At 38.2% G+C, this 19,928-nt stretch overlaps 1 protein-coding gene across 1 annotated transcript in view; it reads right to left on the bottom strand.

Moving 5' to 3' along the window:
• Window positions 1-4,618: 4,618 nt before the first annotated feature.
• The window catches only part of lrp1bb (low density lipoprotein receptor-related protein 1Bb), a 1,555,752-nt gene continuing 1,540,442 nt past the window's right edge, over window positions 4,619-19,928 (bottom strand). The window contains exons 91-92 of the mRNA XM_034186395.1: window positions 17,555-17,629; window positions 4,619-5,789 (exon numbers count right to left, since the gene is read on the bottom strand). Coding sequence (XP_034042286.1) covers window positions 5,649-5,789; window positions 17,555-17,629 — 216 coding nt within the window. The 3' untranslated portion in view covers window positions 4,619-5,648. The remainder of the gene's footprint in view (window positions 5,790-17,554; window positions 17,630-19,928) is intronic.

Raw genomic sequence — 19,928 nt, 5'->3', positions numbered from 1 at the left:
TTTGGGCCTCCGGCTGCCTTTGCTCTGGCTTTCCTAACGACCACCTGTACTTCACATAGCCATATCCTACACAGGTCAAAAGGCACTTCAGGTTCTTGTGGTCTATTAAGGCCATCTATACTCTCTACTTGGATATTCCTGTTTGGATCAGCATAGGTCGTCATCAAGGCTTCCTCAAGCTGCTCTCTTGGTATCTTCAGGGTCCCACTTGTCTTCTCTGTGAAAACCTTCTTTGTAAACTTGAAGGGGTCCTCTGTGAAGTCCTTTTGGGCCTTCCTAGATTCTCTACGCCTCACTGCTTTCTTCTCTGCCTTCGCCAACTTGCTAATACCATTTCTTGCCAGCTTTACCAACTCATCGATTGCTACCACCTTTTCCCCACTTGCCTCTCTCTTTGCCCTCCGTAACTGCTGTACTTCTTTCCTTAACTCTTTGATTTTCCTCCTTCGCCTATTGATCTGATCCTTTTCTTCCATCTTCTTCTGCACCTTCTGCTCAATTACACCAAATCTTGATCTTCCATACTCGCACACCATCTTGGAGAAATTCTCCATAAGCTCGCTCTGGGCTCGCTGAGTAACCACTGCCACCCATCTGTAAGGAATCTTGGTGTTGTCTTTGACAGTTCTTTTAAATTTGAAAAGCAAATTAACTCTGTAATCAAGTCTAGCTTTTTTCCGTTTCGTCTCTTGGGTAAAGTTAAATCCTATTTGCCCCGGGCTGACTTGGAGAGAGTGATTCATGCTTTTGTCAGCTGCCGTTTGGACTACTGTAACTCCCTGTATTGTGGGCTAGATCAAATGTCCGTTCACCATCTGGAATTGGTCCAAAACCCCGCAGCGTGGTTGCTTACGGGCACCAGAAAGCGGGACCACATAACTCCTGTACTGGCCTCTCTACACTGGCTTCCAGTCAGTTCAGGATTCATTTCAAATTGTTGCTGTTGGTTTTTAAATGTTTAAATGGATTGGCTCCCTCTTACCTCTCCAAGCTTCTGTTGGTTCATGCTCCAGGTCAAAACATGAGATCGGCCAATCAGCTGACTCTGGAAGTGCCGAGATCCCGGCTGAAAACCAGGGGAGACCGTGCATTTTCAGTGGCGGCTCCGAGACTCTGGAACAGGCTTCCTTTGAATGTCCGTATGGCCCCATCTTTAAACATCTTCAAGTCTTGGTTAAAAACTCATTTGTGTGCTCTGGCTTTCGACTCAAGCTAGCCGATTCCTGATTTGGTTGTGATTATCATTTTAGCCATTTTGTTCCTGCTCTGTTTTTATTATTATTATTATTATTATTATTATTATTATTATTATTATTATTGGGGTGTGTCCAGCACTTTGGGCAGTTTTTCTGTATTAAATGTGCTATATAAATAAATTTGACATTGACATTGACAACTAATTACCAGGCAGCACTTTGCAATTATTTTATTTTCCCTTTTGTATAGTGTTATATTGTTACAATAAATTGTTGGTTTAAACAACAAGCAAATTTAGGTTTTGCATTTTGTTCCCATACTGTAACGAAATGACCAGAACCGTGACCTTAAAACCGAGGTACGTACCGAACCATGATTTTTGTGTATTGTTACACCCCTAGCAATAACACATCATTGCACACATCAGGCTCAGAGTTGATCGATTCCCTTATCAATATCTCTCGTGAATTTTCTGTGTAGGCTTTACAGGTTTTCTATGTCAACAACATTTTATTGAGTTTTAAACTAAAAAAATATGAAATTGGTCACTGGATCCTTAAACTCTGGAGATAGTAAACTCTACATGGTGGATCCTTGATCTCTGGCCATAAATAGAAATAAACAAAATCTGTAGGTTTTTTGTCAAAAGCATTTCCTTTCAGACATTATTGGAATTAATGTATTTCCATACATCTGAGCTGAGCTCTTGCAGCTGGCTGTGCTGCACATCAGGATGTAATTCATAAAGAATGCAGGACGTCTCATTTTGGAAAGAAAAAACATTTTAGTCGATTGTAGTTCATTGTCTGTATTACAGGGTTTGTAAAGCTGTGTCATTTTATTTAAAGCAGCAATTTGTTTTGAAGATATTAATTCCGACTAGACTCTGTCTCGGCAGAGAACTCACAGTGCTTGGAGCTGTGCCAATGGAATGGAGGATGATTCTCATTTCTTGACTGTAACAAGACAAGAGTCCCAGTTAGTGACTTTAATCCACACAAAAGTGACTCACGATTGACATATTTTAATGGCTTTGAGAGGGGTTAAGAAGTGGACTTGCCGCTTCTGAAGAGCAGCAAATAAAAGAACCAATGAGCTAGCGGATCGAAGCACTGCTTAATTGGTTCATGCTTCAAAGTTGAGTTGCATTGCAGAAGCAGTTGATTACAGAGCCGCTGCAGGGTCTGTAATTGTATAGAAATCCATAGCTGACATTCCCTCATAATGCAAGTCACTGCGTCAAAAGGAACAATGTAGAGAAATGATCATTTTCCTGACAAACACCCTCAAAAACAACAGCCGCTCTGAAGGATCGATAAGGGAATCGTTAAGCAAAAAACTATTGATATCGGTGGATCGAATATTTCTTAACAATACCTGAAAAGAACCGGTTCTCGATACCCAACCCTAGAGCTGAAAGGATCTCACCACCATAATATATGATCACCTTCTAACTCTGTATGAGATATGACATGGAACTGTTGTGCCATGCCGTGACAACATTAATAAACATGAATCTCACCTCCAACAACAGCCCATGAGTGTTTCACAGCGCAGTGTGGACGTGGACCTGGGACCGCAACCTGTGGTTAAAATCCTCTCAGCTGGCTGCTGTGTGCTGTAATCAACCAGGCAAAAATAAATCCCATGTGGTAATCCAACCATTGCGGTGTCCAGAGTTATGTTGTGCTGCTGAAGTGAGCCAAAACACACACACACAAAAAAAAACAAAATAAACGTTCCCTGGAAAGGCTGCATCTGACAAATGGGATAGCATGGCAGCACCTCTGCTCGACGCACACACACATTTGAGGTCAATAGCGCTGGGAAGTAGAGGGCGGGCGCAAATGTGATTGCATGAGTGAGTAAGTGACCGCACCATGCTGGCTTTGACACCTACAGTGTGACTCTGGTCCACACATTGGTTATACTCTGATATTCAGTATTGACAGGCACTGTGCAAAGGGAGGAACACAGTGCTCCCTCCCACTCCGGTCCCAAGTTTGCCATCCAGACATTTGGACATCGAGCAGTCATCTGCGCCTTTTATCGCCATCTGACGGCGGTCTGTGCCATCTACCTGTTGTCTACATGCGCTTTGGATGCCATTGTGCAAGTGTGGACGAGATAATTAGGATGCATTCTGACACTGCTGGCCACGCCTCTTTTCCTCCAGACTGTGTTCCATTATGGCAATATTTGCCGTGTCGGACTGGTTCCTGCACATTCTTGCTATGTGTGGGGCTATAGACATCAGTATTGATGACATTGGATTTAAGTTACCCTGAACCATCCCTTAGTTATGCTGCTATAGACATAGACTGCTGGGGGGTTCCCATGATGCACTGAGTGTTTCTTTCTCTTTTTGCTCTGTATGCACCACTCTGCATTTAATCATTAGTGATTGATCTCTGCTCCCCTCCACAGCATGTCTTTTTCCTGGTTCTCTCCCTCAGCCCCAACCAGTCCCAGCAGAAGACTGCCCCTCCCTGAGCCTGGTTCTGCTGGAGGTTTCTTCCTGTTAAAAGGGAGTTTTTCCTTCCCACTGTCGCCAAGTGCTTGCTCACAGGGGGTCGTTTTGACCGTTGGGGTTTTTACGTAATTATTGTATGGCCTTGCCTTACAATATAAAGCGCCTTGGGGCAACTGCTTGTTGTGATTTGGTGCTATATAAATAAAATTGATTGAAAATTGATTGAAGTGCAGCCTTTGATTGTTTTGCTGTAGACAACTGATGCTTTTGTGTTCAATTTGTGCAGATACGTTATGGAATAGCTTTCCAAATAAAATGACTTAATTTGAAGGTTTAAAAAGTAGACAAGACCTTTCTGTTAATTTTTTAAATGAAACATACATACTTAGATTTAAACGTAACTTTTAATAAAAAAACAAACAAACAAACAAATAAACCATGCAGCTGGTTGCATTAAATTGTTGAGCATCTTTTTCTTTGTAAAGGCCCCCTCCAGTATGCATAAGCTATTTATATTCACAATATGGTGTGTTTCACTGAGATTCTAAAAATTGCAAAAATTAGTAAGGGCTTCCTGAACATAATTCATTTCAATTACCAAGCAAGTCTGACATAAATCATGCATTGTTTTGCTTTGGATTTTTATTTTTATTATTATTATTATTATTAATGAGCAGGTTTAAAAAAAAACAGAAGAAGAAAGTTGGATTTCACTCATTTTGGAGAGGCTGTATTGTAAACCCCTTCTGAATCACATCCCCACACTGGTGTGCATGTCCACTACACATATCCTCATTTATGTGGTCAAACAGCCATGCATTGGAGGGGAAAACTAGGATTTAGAGATGCTGTTTTGCGCTTGAGTGACTGTGAAGGAGTGTCCCTCAAAGGTGCTTCTGTATAATGGCTTGTGGATAAAAAGCTGTGCTCTAACAACAGGACACAGAGTGGAAATAAGCCCCCTTTATTCAATATCGATTTACAGTTTATATAAAAATTACTTACATTTAATACATTTCTTCAAAATACAAGCAGCCAAACAACATACAAATCAAATACAAAATTATAAAACTTCTTATCAGTCTCACCTTCTTCTGAAGTAAGAGCTGGGTTTCATAATATCTCTATGAATAGCCATTTTTATCGCTGTGGTAAATCATTCTGTGTTCCACATATTTAATCCATCTGTCAACATATGAGACCTAGAAAAATATGATATTCAGTGTCTATCATTTCAGAGTACAGTACAAGATCTGGGTGTCTGATCTGAGGACATTCAAGGTGGGCTTTCATCTGTCTCACTGCATTTGTACGGAATATACTCGTAAGTATCACAGCGGGGCAAATGCAAAGTGAATGCCATGGAAACAGACAAATGAAAGAAGCTGATGACAGATGAGCTCTGGAATTTCTGTGATCAATTTGAGATAATGATGCTCACTGGAACATATGAGAAAGAAAACAATAAATCTAAAAAACAAATAAAATTAAACATGAAGCTTCCTTCCTCATTTTGTGAAGCTTGAATGTGATCTGTATCGCGTTCACATGTGAGGACAAAGTTACTACAAACAAAACATAATTTTTCCAAGATACTTACTTTTGTCATTATCTTAATGAGAAAACAAAAAAACAAACATAATTTGCACATGAAGTAGACATGGGTCAAAATCAGAGTCCTGCATTTGAGGGTTTAAGCTGTGTGTGTGTCTGTGCACGGTGTTAATAAACATAACTCAGCAGCTTTACTTCAGTGGCATATAGTATAAAGTACAACACTGCGTGATGGACTGTATTTTTGATGGACATTAGAAGTGATAAATTAAAAACAATACTCTTCAGCACACCAACAGAGACATTATGCTGACGCTAAATAAATCAAACCTAACTGACAGGAAATAGAAAATTCTCGTTTCTTCCTTCATTTTATACATTTGTACACTGCAGTAAAAAAAGGAGTACAAAGTGTAAAGTTAGGCTATGCGGCGGTTTCATGAATTGTCCCCTCTAGTTTCTTTGGGAGTAGCTCTCTCCTCTCATCAATATTGATGACTGGCTTTCGGCAGTTTTGTGTGTCCATATAGATCTTTGCATACACTGGGTTGGAGTAGTTCATGGGCTGAAAGAAAACAGAATGAGAAGAAAAGAAACGTTTCATTTAAAGCTGAAGCAACTCTCCACCATCAGTTTGTAAATAAATTAGGAACTGCTTTACCATGAGTGACCAGAATTATGAAATGCTGCAAATGGTTCCGGTAATAGATCCCCTGCTCACTTTTTCCCTATACTTTAAGTGTTGAGAAAATATAAATTTAGATGAAATAACATCAGAACTGCTTTAACAACCTGTTTCTTTGAGTCATGTCAGGTCTCGTGTACCGGTGCCATGCATCATCTCATCCATGAAACCACCCAGGCAGACATCAGGTTAATCCCCGCCTGACAAAAAAAAACAACTATTTGTTCGTGTGAAGCAGTTTGGGGCAATTTGTGTTGTGATTTGGCACTGCATTAATAAATCATCTGCCAAAGTCAGATGAAATGTGAATGCCCCCTAGGCCTTATTCACTTGTTGGGGTCAGCTCTGAGTTACCCGTGTGATGGATCATGACCAGAGAAATTCTTCACACTTACAAAATGCCATAGCTGACATTCCTTCATAATGCAAGTCATTGCGTCTAAAGGAACAATTTTTTAGGAAGACTCAGATGAGGGCTAAATTATTCCAGTGACACCCATGGATTCTCCAAAGAGACCAAGTACCAAAGACATTCACACAGTAAAAGAGGACGCACCAGGACCCTTTATTTTCCTGCAACGATATTGGCAAACACCTCTGTCCAGCTCTGTGGCTTTATAAACTTACCACGGATCTTTCAATCTCAAATGCCAGACACATGAATGCCACTGCAGAGATAAGTTAATCTCTCTCCAAGTTTGACACTTTTACCACATATCCTATAGATACACCTCTGATGGCCTCATCCAGGTTATTATGAAAAGTCAAGATCTTAAAAGTGTGCAGCCTTTGGGGTTTTTAAGATTTAAGCCATGAAAATAATTTTCTTTGGCACCACTATCATTTTATTTAGTAGATTTCAAATAGGGGATTCATAATATGACATTGCCAATATGTTCAAAATCCACGTTGTCCAGAGAAATGTTACAACCTTGTGGGGGAACTGCACCCACATTCCCACACATTTCATCCTCTGTCTTTTGGGAACCAATCTTGGGAACCTGACACTATAAATAGCTCTGTCAACATGGTTACATATCCAACCCAGTCTCACAGCATGTCGTGATTCAGCAGCACAAAATATACATTAATCTATTGGTTTGTGATATTGTCACAAAAAGCGCCTCATTTTCATCACGGCAGCATGAATTCCTTCTAATACATTCCGTGATGGCTGCATGAAAATAAAAGTGAAGCGGGGCAGTGGTTATGGTTACGGTTGGTGGAAGGAGTAGGGTTAGGTTACAGTTAAGGTTGGGTTTGGGGGTAGGAGTAGGATTAGTAATAGTGAGTTTAAAAAAAACCCTGTCATGAAAATTTGAATCATTTCGTGACAGTAGCACGAAAAACAATAACGTGAGACTGGGCTGTCCATACCACAATTGATCAAGATGGCAAAGCAAACCCTCTTCTCCCTCTGCCCAGGACAAATTTCTCCCCAGGCAGACTAATGAAGACACTTTTGACTTTGACTGCCTTGCAGTTGATTTTGGAAGAGATGGAGGGTTTTGATGGTGATTCAGAGGAAGAAGTGCATATACAATAAACACAGTGAATTTAATTTATTTCATTTATATAGCGCCAAAACACAACAAAGTTGCTTCAAGGTGCTTCACAAAAGTAAGGCCTAACCTTACCAACCCCCAGAGCAAGCACACAGGCAACAGTGGTAAGGAAAAACTCTCTCTGATGATTTGAGGAAGAAACCTCAAGCAGACCAGACTCAACAACCTGGTCTCATGCAGTGGTGGGCACAGATAACCAAAAAAATTAACTTTGATAACAGATAAGATAACTGAAAAGTTATCTTCGATGAAGATAAACTGATAAACCACCCAAAAATGTATCGGAAATTACAGATAATCGATAAATTCCGGTGTTGTCTCTAGTACATTTGCAATTACTAAGAAGCTGAAATTGATTTTTAACATGATTTGAACATGCTTTTGAAAACAGCAAAAGCAACAAAAGACCCAAAGAATGAGTCAGTATTTCTTTGTTTGACCATACTACCCACTGTAGGAAGCTGCACAAACAAATCTTGAAAGCACCCACAAAAACAGCTCTTAACTAATCATAATGCTCCAGTCAGGCGGAGGTCTTGAAAAATAAAGTCATACTAACTTATGGTTTTGTGAAAATACTGATAGAATAACTCCATTAATGTCAATTCTGTCATTTGTACAAAGTTAAAATATAACATATATCTTTTAATGTTGAATAATGCACTAATTCTGAGGTTTTGTAACAAACACAGACCGCAAAGCATTCTGGGTGCCTCTGCTAAACACTGATTGGTTCAGTCATTCATTATGCAAACCAACACATTAATGTGACGTGTGTCGTGTGTTGGTTTAAAGATAAATGTGCTTTTGTAAAATATTCCATTTTTATTTGTAAAAACAGGCATTTTTACGGAGCCCTGGAAGTGTCATCGCAAAATGTTTTGCATGTGGAGAGAATGTGCGCATGTTTTATTAATGCCGTGCGCAAGTTTGATGATGTGTGCATGTTTTATGATGTTGTAAAACATGCACTCAATATTAGTAAGTAAGTAAATTTATTTATATAGTGCCTTTCACAGACATAAGTCACAAAGCACTTAACAGGTTAAAATGCAATAATAAATAATAAAAACATAAAACAAAGGACAAGGTTAACAATTGGTCAGTTCTGAAAAGCCTTATCTTGACACATAATTGTTGGCTTTACACTGTGCGTGTTTTGGCCATTTTTCAGATGATTTTTCATTTGTGCAAGAATTTTTGAACCGAGTTTCAGGTTAATCGTGCGTCCTGCATCGTGTAGTGAAGTAACAAGCTTTAACATCTCACGACCACCTCCTGCTGCTAAAAGCTACAAGCATCCAACCGCAGAGCTGTCTTGTAATGTTTTTTGTTGTTGTTTTGTTTTTAAACTTAATTTGTAAAAAAAAAAAAAAAAAAAGCCATTTGCAAAGCCAAAAAGTTGATTTGACCACCATCTGATATAACCGGGTTAAAATAAATAGAACACTGCCATCTACTGGTACCCAGATGCTTAGTACTTGGGGCGAATACTGCCATGAACACTACTGGCCAGTAGATGGTAGTAGCGGCCTTGAAAACTTGCCAAACAAAATTCCAGATAATCCGTGTCTACTACATTTAAGATGCGTGGAATTTAACAAACGCAAATACACTAACGTCTATGAACCCAGAGAATATATTCACAAGAGTTTTAGGCACTAGAGTTTAATGCTGTTGTCTGTGGAGCCTGAACAGAGTGCATGAAATGCATTTGTCCTGTCGTGAACGTCTGAGATTACCCTATGCTACCCATAATGCATTGCTGCCGGGCACAGCATGTGCTCACAAAACCTTAAAAATATTTTCACTTTATAAAACTCAGACATGACAGTAATTTTAAATAACTTGCCCAAAATGAGTAGGTTAAAATTTGAACCATAAGTTAAAAATGTATGCCTCTGGATGACTTCATATATCAGTATGGTGTTAAAGGAAATGATTTTTTTTTTTTTTTGTCAGCAGTTCTCCTTTGCTTATAGAGAATAGAGTGGTTTCTTCTGAAAACAGCTCTCTTCTATTTGCAGAGGGTAGAACAACATACCTATTAGGAAACTTTTAACAGGTAGGTCTCGACTGCTTTAAAGTTTTAAAAATGTTTTTCACTGTTCAGCTTGGTTTACTACGTTAGCGGTCTAAAAGTTATCGGACGGCAGTTCATCGGAAGGTAATTAGTCCGATAATGTTTTTTAAATTTATCTAAAAAGATAATCCGATACTGAAAACATTATCTTCGATAATTATCTGTTATCGGATTATCGGAAGTGTGCCCACCACTGGTCTCATGGCAAGTCGTGATTCAGCTGCACAAAATATACGTTCATCTATTGGTTCATGATATTGTGAAGAAAAGCGCCTCATTTTCATCACAGCAGCACAAATTCATTCTAATTCATTCCATGATGGCTGGATGAAATTTAAAGTGAAACGGGAGGGTTGGGGTGGTTATGGGTAGAGTGGGGGAAAGAGTAAGATTAGGTTATGGTTAAGGTTAGGGTCGGGGGTAGGAGTAGGGTTAGGAATAGTGAGTTAAATTTCTGTCACGGACATTTGACTAATTTCGCCACAGGAGCATGGAAAAAAAAAAAGTGAGACTGGGCTGGACTCAAAGCGATGACCCTCTGCACAGTGAAACTCTGCCCCTCATGTGTTCTATAGTCTGGTATTAAAATGGCCGAGTTCGAGCTAATGTGTTGTTCAGGCACATTAACGTGTAAACTGACCCAAGTAGGTTGAATTTTTAATGAAATTCAAATAAATAATACACTATAGTTTTGGAAAAAACATGTTTCATTTGTACATTTGTTAATTATTTTCAAGTTATGCCTGCTTTATGATACATTTTATTAAAAAAAAAAACAAAAAAACAAGTGGCATTTCTATTTGTAAATGTGACTTAACAAAGGTAAAATGAACAAATTGTACCATATGTGGTGTTTATATTATTTGCAGTAAACATCTGAGTATTTTACCAAAACAAACAAAAAAGGTTTGATTATGTTAAATTAAAAGCCCCAAAATGCAATGGGTCCACCAGACCCAGTAGGACTCCGTGTGTAACAAATAAATGAAGAGCCTATAAGGGATAAGCTCTTCTAACACAGAAAGCATGAAAACAGTATTGTCAATCAAGGGGTCTGTTTGCACCCCTCCATCACCTCCTTGTGAAGGAGCTCTCACTAGTGCATCTGTATACACATTAATTAAATAAAGCTTTGCCTTAAAGTGTCCCTGCCACACTATGACGTTTTTACATATTCTTGAAGAATAAAAAAAGCTTTTTCCACATGTTGTCTTTGATTTTTTTTTTCCATAAAATTACCCTGAACAAGGATTTAGACATTTCATTACTCATCTGAGAATTTGAATTTTCCGCCTCTGAGTTGACCTACTTTTTCGCTGCAACGGATGTGACGTCATTCGAGTAGATGTCTCTCAGCGCCGCTCTGTTTACCAACACGGCAGACACGGAGAGCGAAGGCATAGTGAGCGATTATAGCGAAGATTTAAGTGACATATTGATTGTTTTGGAAGAAGATGAAGTTTCTGATGAAGATATTAACGGCGTAAATAATGAGCGGCTCCAAACCGTGTATGTTCCAGCCGAACACAACAGAAAGAGGATGAAGCGCAGCTGTCAGCTGACAGAAGCAGCACTGAGGAGGACGACACAGAATGGTTTGTTCACTCACCACTTTCTTATAAATGATCATTTATTCCTGGCACAGTGTGTTTGTGTGTGAAAAAAAGTTATTTGAGCAGCACAGCATGCTTAAATTCAGGAGTTTGTTCTAAAATCACTGAAAATAAAGTTTCTGTACAGTCTGTATATATTTAATCATTTATAATTCAGTTTCTTGTGATTGCTAATTCTTCACTTTTTATTCAAAGCAAATGATTGCAAATCTGAAAAGCTGTAGACCCACATGGGATGTGGAAAAAGATTTCTAAATAAAAGAAAATTTTACTTCTATATCTGTTGTCAAATTTTATCAGGCATAATATTGTAGAAAAATGTTTATGCTAAATGGAGACTTTCCTGTCTAAAATACACATACAGAACATCTGTAATCATAAATTGTATCACATCTAATCTACTTTCAATGAACAGACATCTGAACAAAAAACAGGCTGTTCAGTTTACATGCATATGTATATTTGGAAAACACAAAAATGTCAATGTTCTGTTTCTTTTCAGGTGGTCATGTGAACAGAGTCAGCCGATGCCACTCGTGATCAAGTCTCACTGTTGCAGGGAAATTTCTGCAGTTCTGATGGAGATGCAACGTGGTGGTGAAAATCCTCAATGTGTCACACAGCTGGCTAGTTTCTCAATTGTGTGTTTAGATGCAGATGTCCTCAGAGTGGCACACTATGTCTACATGATGCTCCACAGTACGAGTCATTTACATGGTTTATAGAAAAAAGTAAAAAAAAAATATTCAAATACAAAAAGAATGCACTGTTGTTTTGAACATCAATCCATGCTATTTTTTGTTGCAGAATCATCATATCGCTTATCAGCAATTTGTACGGTTGTGCTGGGGACACTTGGGAAGGCACAGAAGGTTGCCACTACCAGCTTGTGTTGTATTCAAAATAAGGAGTACTTTTCCATCACCATCAGCCGACTACGCTGGCTTCCAGTTTCCTCCTCTGGAGTGAAGTGTTGGGCTCATCGGTGGTATCTGGTCCGCTTGGCAGCATCACCCTCAGCTTTGTCCGTTCACGTTGGCTGCTCAATGGAGGAGGATCATTGGTGGGGATTTCTGGTCGGTTTGGTGTTTTGCAGATCTGAAGAACCTCTTTTGCTATGTTGCTCATATAGACTGAATAAAATGTTTTTTTGTTTTTTTTTTAACAAATTGTAAAACACTTCACATTTGAATGAAACAATGTGAAACTTATGTGAAATTGTATTTTTATTCATTTTATCATGCTATATAAAATATACAAATAACAATGTTTTTTTTTTTTTTTTAATTTTCCACATATCACATGTTAGATATGTGGCTAACTTTCTCGCTGTGAATCCTCCTCTTTTCCACTAAGGAAAGTATATTCTGAACCTTGGTCTGTCTTGCTTTTTCTGCTTTTGTCTCCCTGCATTTTCATTCAAATGAAGGGTTGCCACCAAAGTCCTAAAACAGAAGTTAAAACATTAATTAAAACATTGCTTATATACAGTAAAAAAAAAAAAAAAATGCTGTTTGAAAGTTAGGGTGTTATTGAGATAACATAGACAACTTACTTGCAAAGCTGACCCTGATATGAGAAGGAGACTCGATCACGAGTGGCATCGGCTGACTCTGTTCACATGATCACCTGAAAGAAAAAAAAAAAAACAGAACATTGACATTTTTGTGTTTTCCAAATATACATATGCATGTAAACTGAACAGCCTGTTTTTTGTTCAGACGTCTGTTCATTCAAAGTAGATTAGATGTGATACAGTTTATGATTACAGATGTTCTGTATGTGTATTTTAAACAGGAAAGTCTCCATTTAGCATAAACATTTTTCTACAATATTATGCCTGATAAAATTTGACAACAGACATAGAAGTAAAATTTTCTTTTATTTAGAAATCTTTTTCCCATCCCATGTGGGTCTACAGCTTTTCAGATAAAGATTTGCAGTCATTTGCTTTGAATAAAAAGTGAAGAATTAGCAATCACAAGAAACTGAATTATAACCACTTACACCACTGAAAGTGGTGAGTGAACAAACCATTCTGTGTCGTCCTCCTCAGCGATGCTGCTGTCAGCTGACAGCTGCGCTTCATCCTCTTTCTGTCACGTTTGGCTGGAACATACACGGTTTGGAGCCGCTCATTATTTACGCCGTTAATATCTTCATCAGAAACTTCCTCATCTTCTTCGAAAACAATCGATATGTCACTTAAATCTTCGCTATAATCTATTCATGGACAACTTTTCTGAAACCCATTTTGGTTCATTTAATTTGTCTTTCATGAATTGAGTTATTTTCAGTGACTCTATAAACAATTAATTGTGTGAGAAGTTTGATCACGAGTTCTGATGTCACACATAATGGCTACTGGGCCCATGCCACGGCAACTTTGTTTAGCACTTAAAAAAGTGTGATGAGTAACTGTCAAATGAAACAAATGTCAAAATTGTTGTTTTCTGGGTTAACAACATATGAGTACAGCTGTACTGATTTGAGCAAAAACAGGGAGATCAGAACCAAGATTGTAACAGCACTAATGTAGAGAGGGTGAAGAGTCACAAGATGACAAAACCTGCATTGTTCTCAGCTGGAAGAATTTAAAACAAAAACCTGAGGTAGCGCTTTGCTAATTCTGGGTTTATACTGTACATAGGCAAGGCGCATTATGAATGTCATATTTGCGTCATTCTTGGCACATTCCTGACATTCTTAACGTGACTTAATGCATCTGAATGGGTTTCTTAATAGTGCATGTTGGTGCGTGATATTTGTGATTTTTGAGATTTTCATGGAGCATGTTTTTGGCTGTCAAAAAATCTTCCACGAATGTCACGCACCACCCTCATTTCGCCTCATGTCGTGGAGGTCGCAACTGAGCGTGTTGATCCATCTTGATTAGTGGTGATCCTTAATAGAGTGTGACAGCGTTCTTCTCTGATGTGCGCACAATTAAACCCTGCTGCACCGCATTCAGTTTCATTGCTGCAGTATACTGAAGGAGGACAGTGATGCCGAATCGGCTAAAAGTTTCGTTCAATTGCTCCTCAGCGTGTTCCTGCAGGTGTTCCACCTGCTGCATGTGCCTGATGTTTGGGAAAATGAGTGAGAGGAGAGCCGTGTGAAGCCACACATCTTGCTCTCCGTCTCCTCCTCCTCTCTGCACCACTCTATGACACAGAGCCCAACTAAGCATGCAGTGACAACATTCTTCTGGTGTGGAGCAAACTGGAGCAATCTGAATTATTCAGCAGCTGATGGATGAATATGGGTGTGTGTGGAGACAATTCGCCTCATTTACAATGTGACAGAACTTAACGATGCGCTGTTACGCACAATAGCGCGCAATAACGCAGAAACTGATAATTCTCCAGCAACACGTGCCATTAATGATAATGTTTGGTAACAGGTTGCAGCAGTTCCTGAGGAGACCTGACGCATCTGCCCTGAATCATCACATTCCTGGCATTCGTGACTTGTCGTCGTTATGTGTAAATGCACCTTAAGACTGTAAAATGTTGTTCTGCAATGCATTATGGGAGTTTGGGGTTTTACGTGTTGCTATTGTGGTTTGTGGGGCACAGTGGACACTGGGAGAGGGGGACAGTGTTGTTAAGTATTATTGATTTATTGTGTTTTTGTAGTTCAATTGATTTTGTCAGTTTAGTTAAGTGTCATGTTGTCACCATAAGGGGAAGGTGTATTGATGTCTTGCATCACCGTCTGTGTTGTTGGGTGTGTAAAAATAAAAGCACTTCCTTGTGGTAGAGTGCAGAAAAGACAAAAGCTCTTGGTTGTTCTTCCTTGTAGTTCACCACAATACGCTTAGCAGAAATGTGCATTAAAAAAAATCAAATCTCTTAAATATTGCAAAAAAAAAAAAAAAAAGGTTTTATACTTTTTTGGCAATTCAAAAATACCTAATATTGAGAAGGCTTAATGGATTTTTTTGGGGGGGCTAATACAGGTCACATGAGGTACAGAAAGAGTCACAGCATTCTAAAAAACAACACGGTACATGTGGATGAAGTAAGAAATGGATAGCTTGTTAAAGATTAGAAGCAATGACATTATGGCATATTGGATTAAAAAATAACAACAATGAAAGAGTAATATGTAATGGAACTTACCCTTCTGTCACCATTACTCTTGGAATGACAGTTATCATGAGAACAAAACTCAGCAGCAGCAAACACTGTCATTTCGCAACTATTTTTTCATCGACATTCTTAAAATATTGCAAAATATTTATTCAAATCTGTAACAGATTCTCAGCTAGTGAAGCAGCTTATTGCTACATTGAGATGTTTTTTTGTCCAAATTTCCGGTAGGAATTCAATATTTTTTTACCTCCATTTGAGAAAAGTGGCTCTCAGAAGAACCTATTTCAATAGCAGGAACTACACATGCTTAAAATGTAATGCATATGTGACAGGCCCGGATCCAGACTTGTTTGGACCGATCCAGTTGCATCGGTCATAGATTTTTTTTACGCATTGTTCGTTATCGGTAAAAAAAAATCATGAATAATCCCAAATAGTGCCGAATGTGTCCCCACGGTGAACACAGCTTTTGATTTGATCCCACAATGCACCGCGCAGGTGTACACACACAGGAAAATTCAAACCGGATCAGAACAAACATAGCATCAGTCCAGTCGAGCCGATGATCATGGCATCCACAAAAAAAAGTTGTTGTGCAAGGAAAATTGGGCGTTTATTTCAGCAAGAAAGGGTGAGTGGTTTATAAATAGTTTTCAGACAATAGTGTAGTTTGGAAGGCATTCTATGATGACTGAAATTACATTTTCTGTGGTTTTCCAACTAAAATCTTTGGTTGATCGATGGCCGAAACTTGGAAAAAAAAAACACTCGCTCAGTTGCTGTCGATTGTTGATGTCGACAGTATCGGACATGCCACATGCATTGATTGTAAAAGTATTTAATTTATCCATAAATCATCATGGAATTATGCCTGGTTTAAGTGTATTTATGCTACACACAAACTTTCAGATCGGAAACATTTTATTTATTTACTAAATACATGTATCTAAACGAAGGCACCTATTCAGTCACGTGGCATAGGACACTTTCCGATAATCAAATAAATTAATTAATCATTGTTGACACACAGAACTTTCTTCATATTTTAAATACACTGTAGTATTATAGTTATATTTATAGGTAGTTATATTTTTCTTCTGGAGCGAATAAATACTATTAGAAATAAAGTCTATAAAATTCCAAAAACTACACTGTAAATTTGTAGATCTACTTTTTTCTTCTGGAGCGAATAAATATTAAAAATAATTTCTATAAGATTCTAAAAACTACACTGTAAATTTGCAGATCTACTTTTCTTCTGGAGCAAATATATAATAAATTCTGCAAAATTCTAAAAACTTGATTATTTTTAAATTATAGGGAATTTCCACAGCCATGTGATACATGAATAAAATAAAATAAAAATAAAGGAATGACAATTATTGAGTAACAAGAGGCGTCCTATTTTTATTTTATCATTGGGCAAAAATGCATCTGTCAGATTTTCACTCTGGATCCAGCCCTGTTTGATGTCTTGCATCTTGGACCTGATTGTGTGATCACAGAGCAGAAAATACAGTATGTCTACAGTCTTGGTACTCTTTATTTTTGAACATAACCTGGAGATATTGTAATTTAGCAGAGGTGAACTGAAGCAAAATCATGGATACATTTCTAACTTAAAATTATGCTACTGGTTGTGGCTGATACTTGACGTCCGGAGGATCCTTGACTATTTCTGAAATGACTTTGTAGCAAACAAATGGTTACATAAGCAGATTCAGAAGAGACATATCATTTTACATTGTGAGGGAATGTCAACTCTGACATCTTGGCTATCTAGTGTGTGCCTGGATGATGGACATCCAGTACCTGAGGCAACACCATGGTGTGGTGAATACAGCAACACTCGACCTGATCTGACCTGACATGACCTTGGATTGGACATCTTCAAAGATTCATTCAATTTTAAACTTTGTGTCTGGGGTGAACTATTCCTTTTAAACAATTACAGTGGAACAACTACTACATCTAATGAAATTCACAACATCATAACATGAAATGTCCCTTGCATGTTTGTGGATTGTAGTAAACGTTGGTTGAACAGCAACATGCAGTGAGTAGCAACATGCAATGTGAAGCTACTAATGACCGTGGATGATATCTTGACTAACGTAGGCCTAATTTAGCATTTAGTTTTAGTTGTGGCATAGCAGTGTTCAAGGTGATCATAAAATGAAATTATAAAGTATTACAGACAACATATACTGCCATGTCACCTGCAGGCTAAATGAGGATGAGCTTCGTCTTCAGTGGGCAAACATGGAGTAAATTTAGGAAAATTCACCTGTCCAGGGATTACCTCCTTGGGCACAGAATTGATGCCCAAGGTGCGAGGATCACTGGACTTGACACACCATCCCTGAAACAAAATAAGCACCATGTGTGTTCTTCATATCATTTTGTTAATATCATAAAGATCCATGAGTGTAATAACACAAGCAGTTAGAGTAATCGGTCTGATAAATTGCACTAAAATTAAAAATAAAGTCATGCAGAGAAACAAGAAGAATCCAGAAACCACTTTACATTCAGCTAGCATGTCTTTCAGGTGAGTACAAGCAGACTGGACTGACAACAGCAGATGTTATTGTTGGCAGGGCAAGAAGTGCCAGCGTTAGGTTTGAAGATGGAGCAGAGGAGCCACATAACATCAGTGAAGGTTTTCTGATTCATTGAAGACGCTGAATGCGAGTGAGTGCAAGAGGACGATTAGGAGAATGAATCATCAGCGAGCTAGAATGTTTTTTGATTCAAGCAGTGGTGGGCACAGATAACCAAAAATTAACTTCAATAACAGATAATCAGATAAATGAAAAGTTATCTTTGATAAAGATAAAACGATTAGCCACCCAAAAATGTATCAGAAGTTACAGATAACTAATAAATTCCAGTATTGTCCCTACTACATTTTCAACTACTAACAAACTGAATTTGAGTTTTAACACCACAGTCGCTTCTGACAGCATCAAAAGTGACAACAAACCCAAACAATGAGCCCACACTTCTGTTTTCGAACATCTTGCCCCCTGCTGGAAGCTCTTGTTTAATACATGGCTCCCAGCACAGCCACAAGCTGAACACAGCCCTAAAGCCCAGCTCTCTACCCAATCACAATGCTCCAGTCAGGCAGAGGTCTTGGAAAATAAAGCCATGCTGACTTATGGTTTTGATTTATAAATAACATTAACACCGATAGAATAACTCCATTAATGTCAATTCTGTCATTTGTACAAAGTTAAAATATAACATATATCTTTTAATGTTGAATAATGCATTAATTCTGAGGTTTTGTAACAAACACAGACAGATCGCAAAGGATTCTGGTTAAAATGTGCCTCTGCTAAGCCGTGTGTCGTGTTGGTGTTTACAGATAAATGTGCTTTTGTAAAATATTCCATTTTTTTATTTGTAAAAACAGGCAATTTTACAGAGCCCTGGAAGTGTCATCACAAATGTTTTGCATGTGGAGAGAATGTGCGCACATTTTATGATGATGTGCGCACATTTTAATATATTGTAAAACATGTGCACAATATTGTCTTGAAACATAAATGTTGGCTATTCGCCCTATTGACACAAAACCTCGGAGAGGTCGCCGCACTGCAATATCTCAGTAACACTGAGAACTGCATTGAGACGCTCTGATCACGCTGCACTTTAACCGTCCGCTGCACAGAGACAACACCATTAACATTGCAACATAAAACTATTTTTAGATTGTGCCTAAAACTCTTGTGAATATATTCTCTGGGTTTATAGACGTTATTGTGTTTATTTTATGTAAACATGCGAGAATCACAGGCTGCCTCTCCGTTATTTTCAATGGGAGCTGCTGTGAGCTGCAATCGCTTCCTGATCATGTAATTTTGGGGGAAAGTGAAGTTTGCTCTTTAACATCTTGATTATCGTTCTTTAGAACACTGTTTGTCCTCTTTGTTCCAGACTAATATATATAATATGACTGAAATTCGGTTTGCATTTTTTTTTTTTATTCCATGCAGATTAAACGTAACAGACAGGGATTATTTGTTATAATTGTTTAAGCAAGTTTTCATGCAGCAGTCTCTTATAAACATGACAAAAAGCCTAAAAAATACATTTTTGTAGTATAATATTAATTTACAACTGTCATCGTGTTGATTCTCTATATGTTGTTGACTGCAGCGACTCTCTGGCATGCAAGGGATTATGGGATACGTCAATAGGGTGAATGAACTCTACTGGCCAGTAGATGGCAGTAGAGACCTTGAAAACTTGCCAAAACAAAATTCCAGATAATCCGTGTCTGCTACATTTAAGATGCGTGGAATTTAATAAATGCAGACACAATAACAACGTCTATAAACCCAGAAAATATATTCACGGGAGTTTTAGGCACTAGAGTTTAATGCTGTTGTCTGTAGAGCCTGATCAGAGTGTTTCAAATGCATTTCTCATGTCGTGAACATACTGAGATTACCCTATCCTACCCATAATGCACTGCTGGGCACAGCATATATCCACACTTAAAAATTAGCGCATTACTTTATAACTAAAACACATATCTGATATTTTCACTTTCTAAAACTTCAGACATGACATTAATTTAAATAACTTGTCCGACATTAGTTGAACCATAAGTTAAAAATGTATGCCTCTGGATGACTTGGGTGATATTG

Source organism: Thalassophryne amazonica, chromosome 14 (assembly GCF_902500255.1).
Source record: "Thalassophryne amazonica chromosome 14, fThaAma1.1, whole genome shotgun sequence".
Taxonomy (NCBI): domain Eukaryota; kingdom Metazoa; phylum Chordata; class Actinopteri; order Batrachoidiformes; family Batrachoididae; genus Thalassophryne; species Thalassophryne amazonica.
The sequence above is the reverse complement of the archived record's forward strand: the minus strand, read 5'-3'. Positions and strand labels throughout refer to the sequence as shown.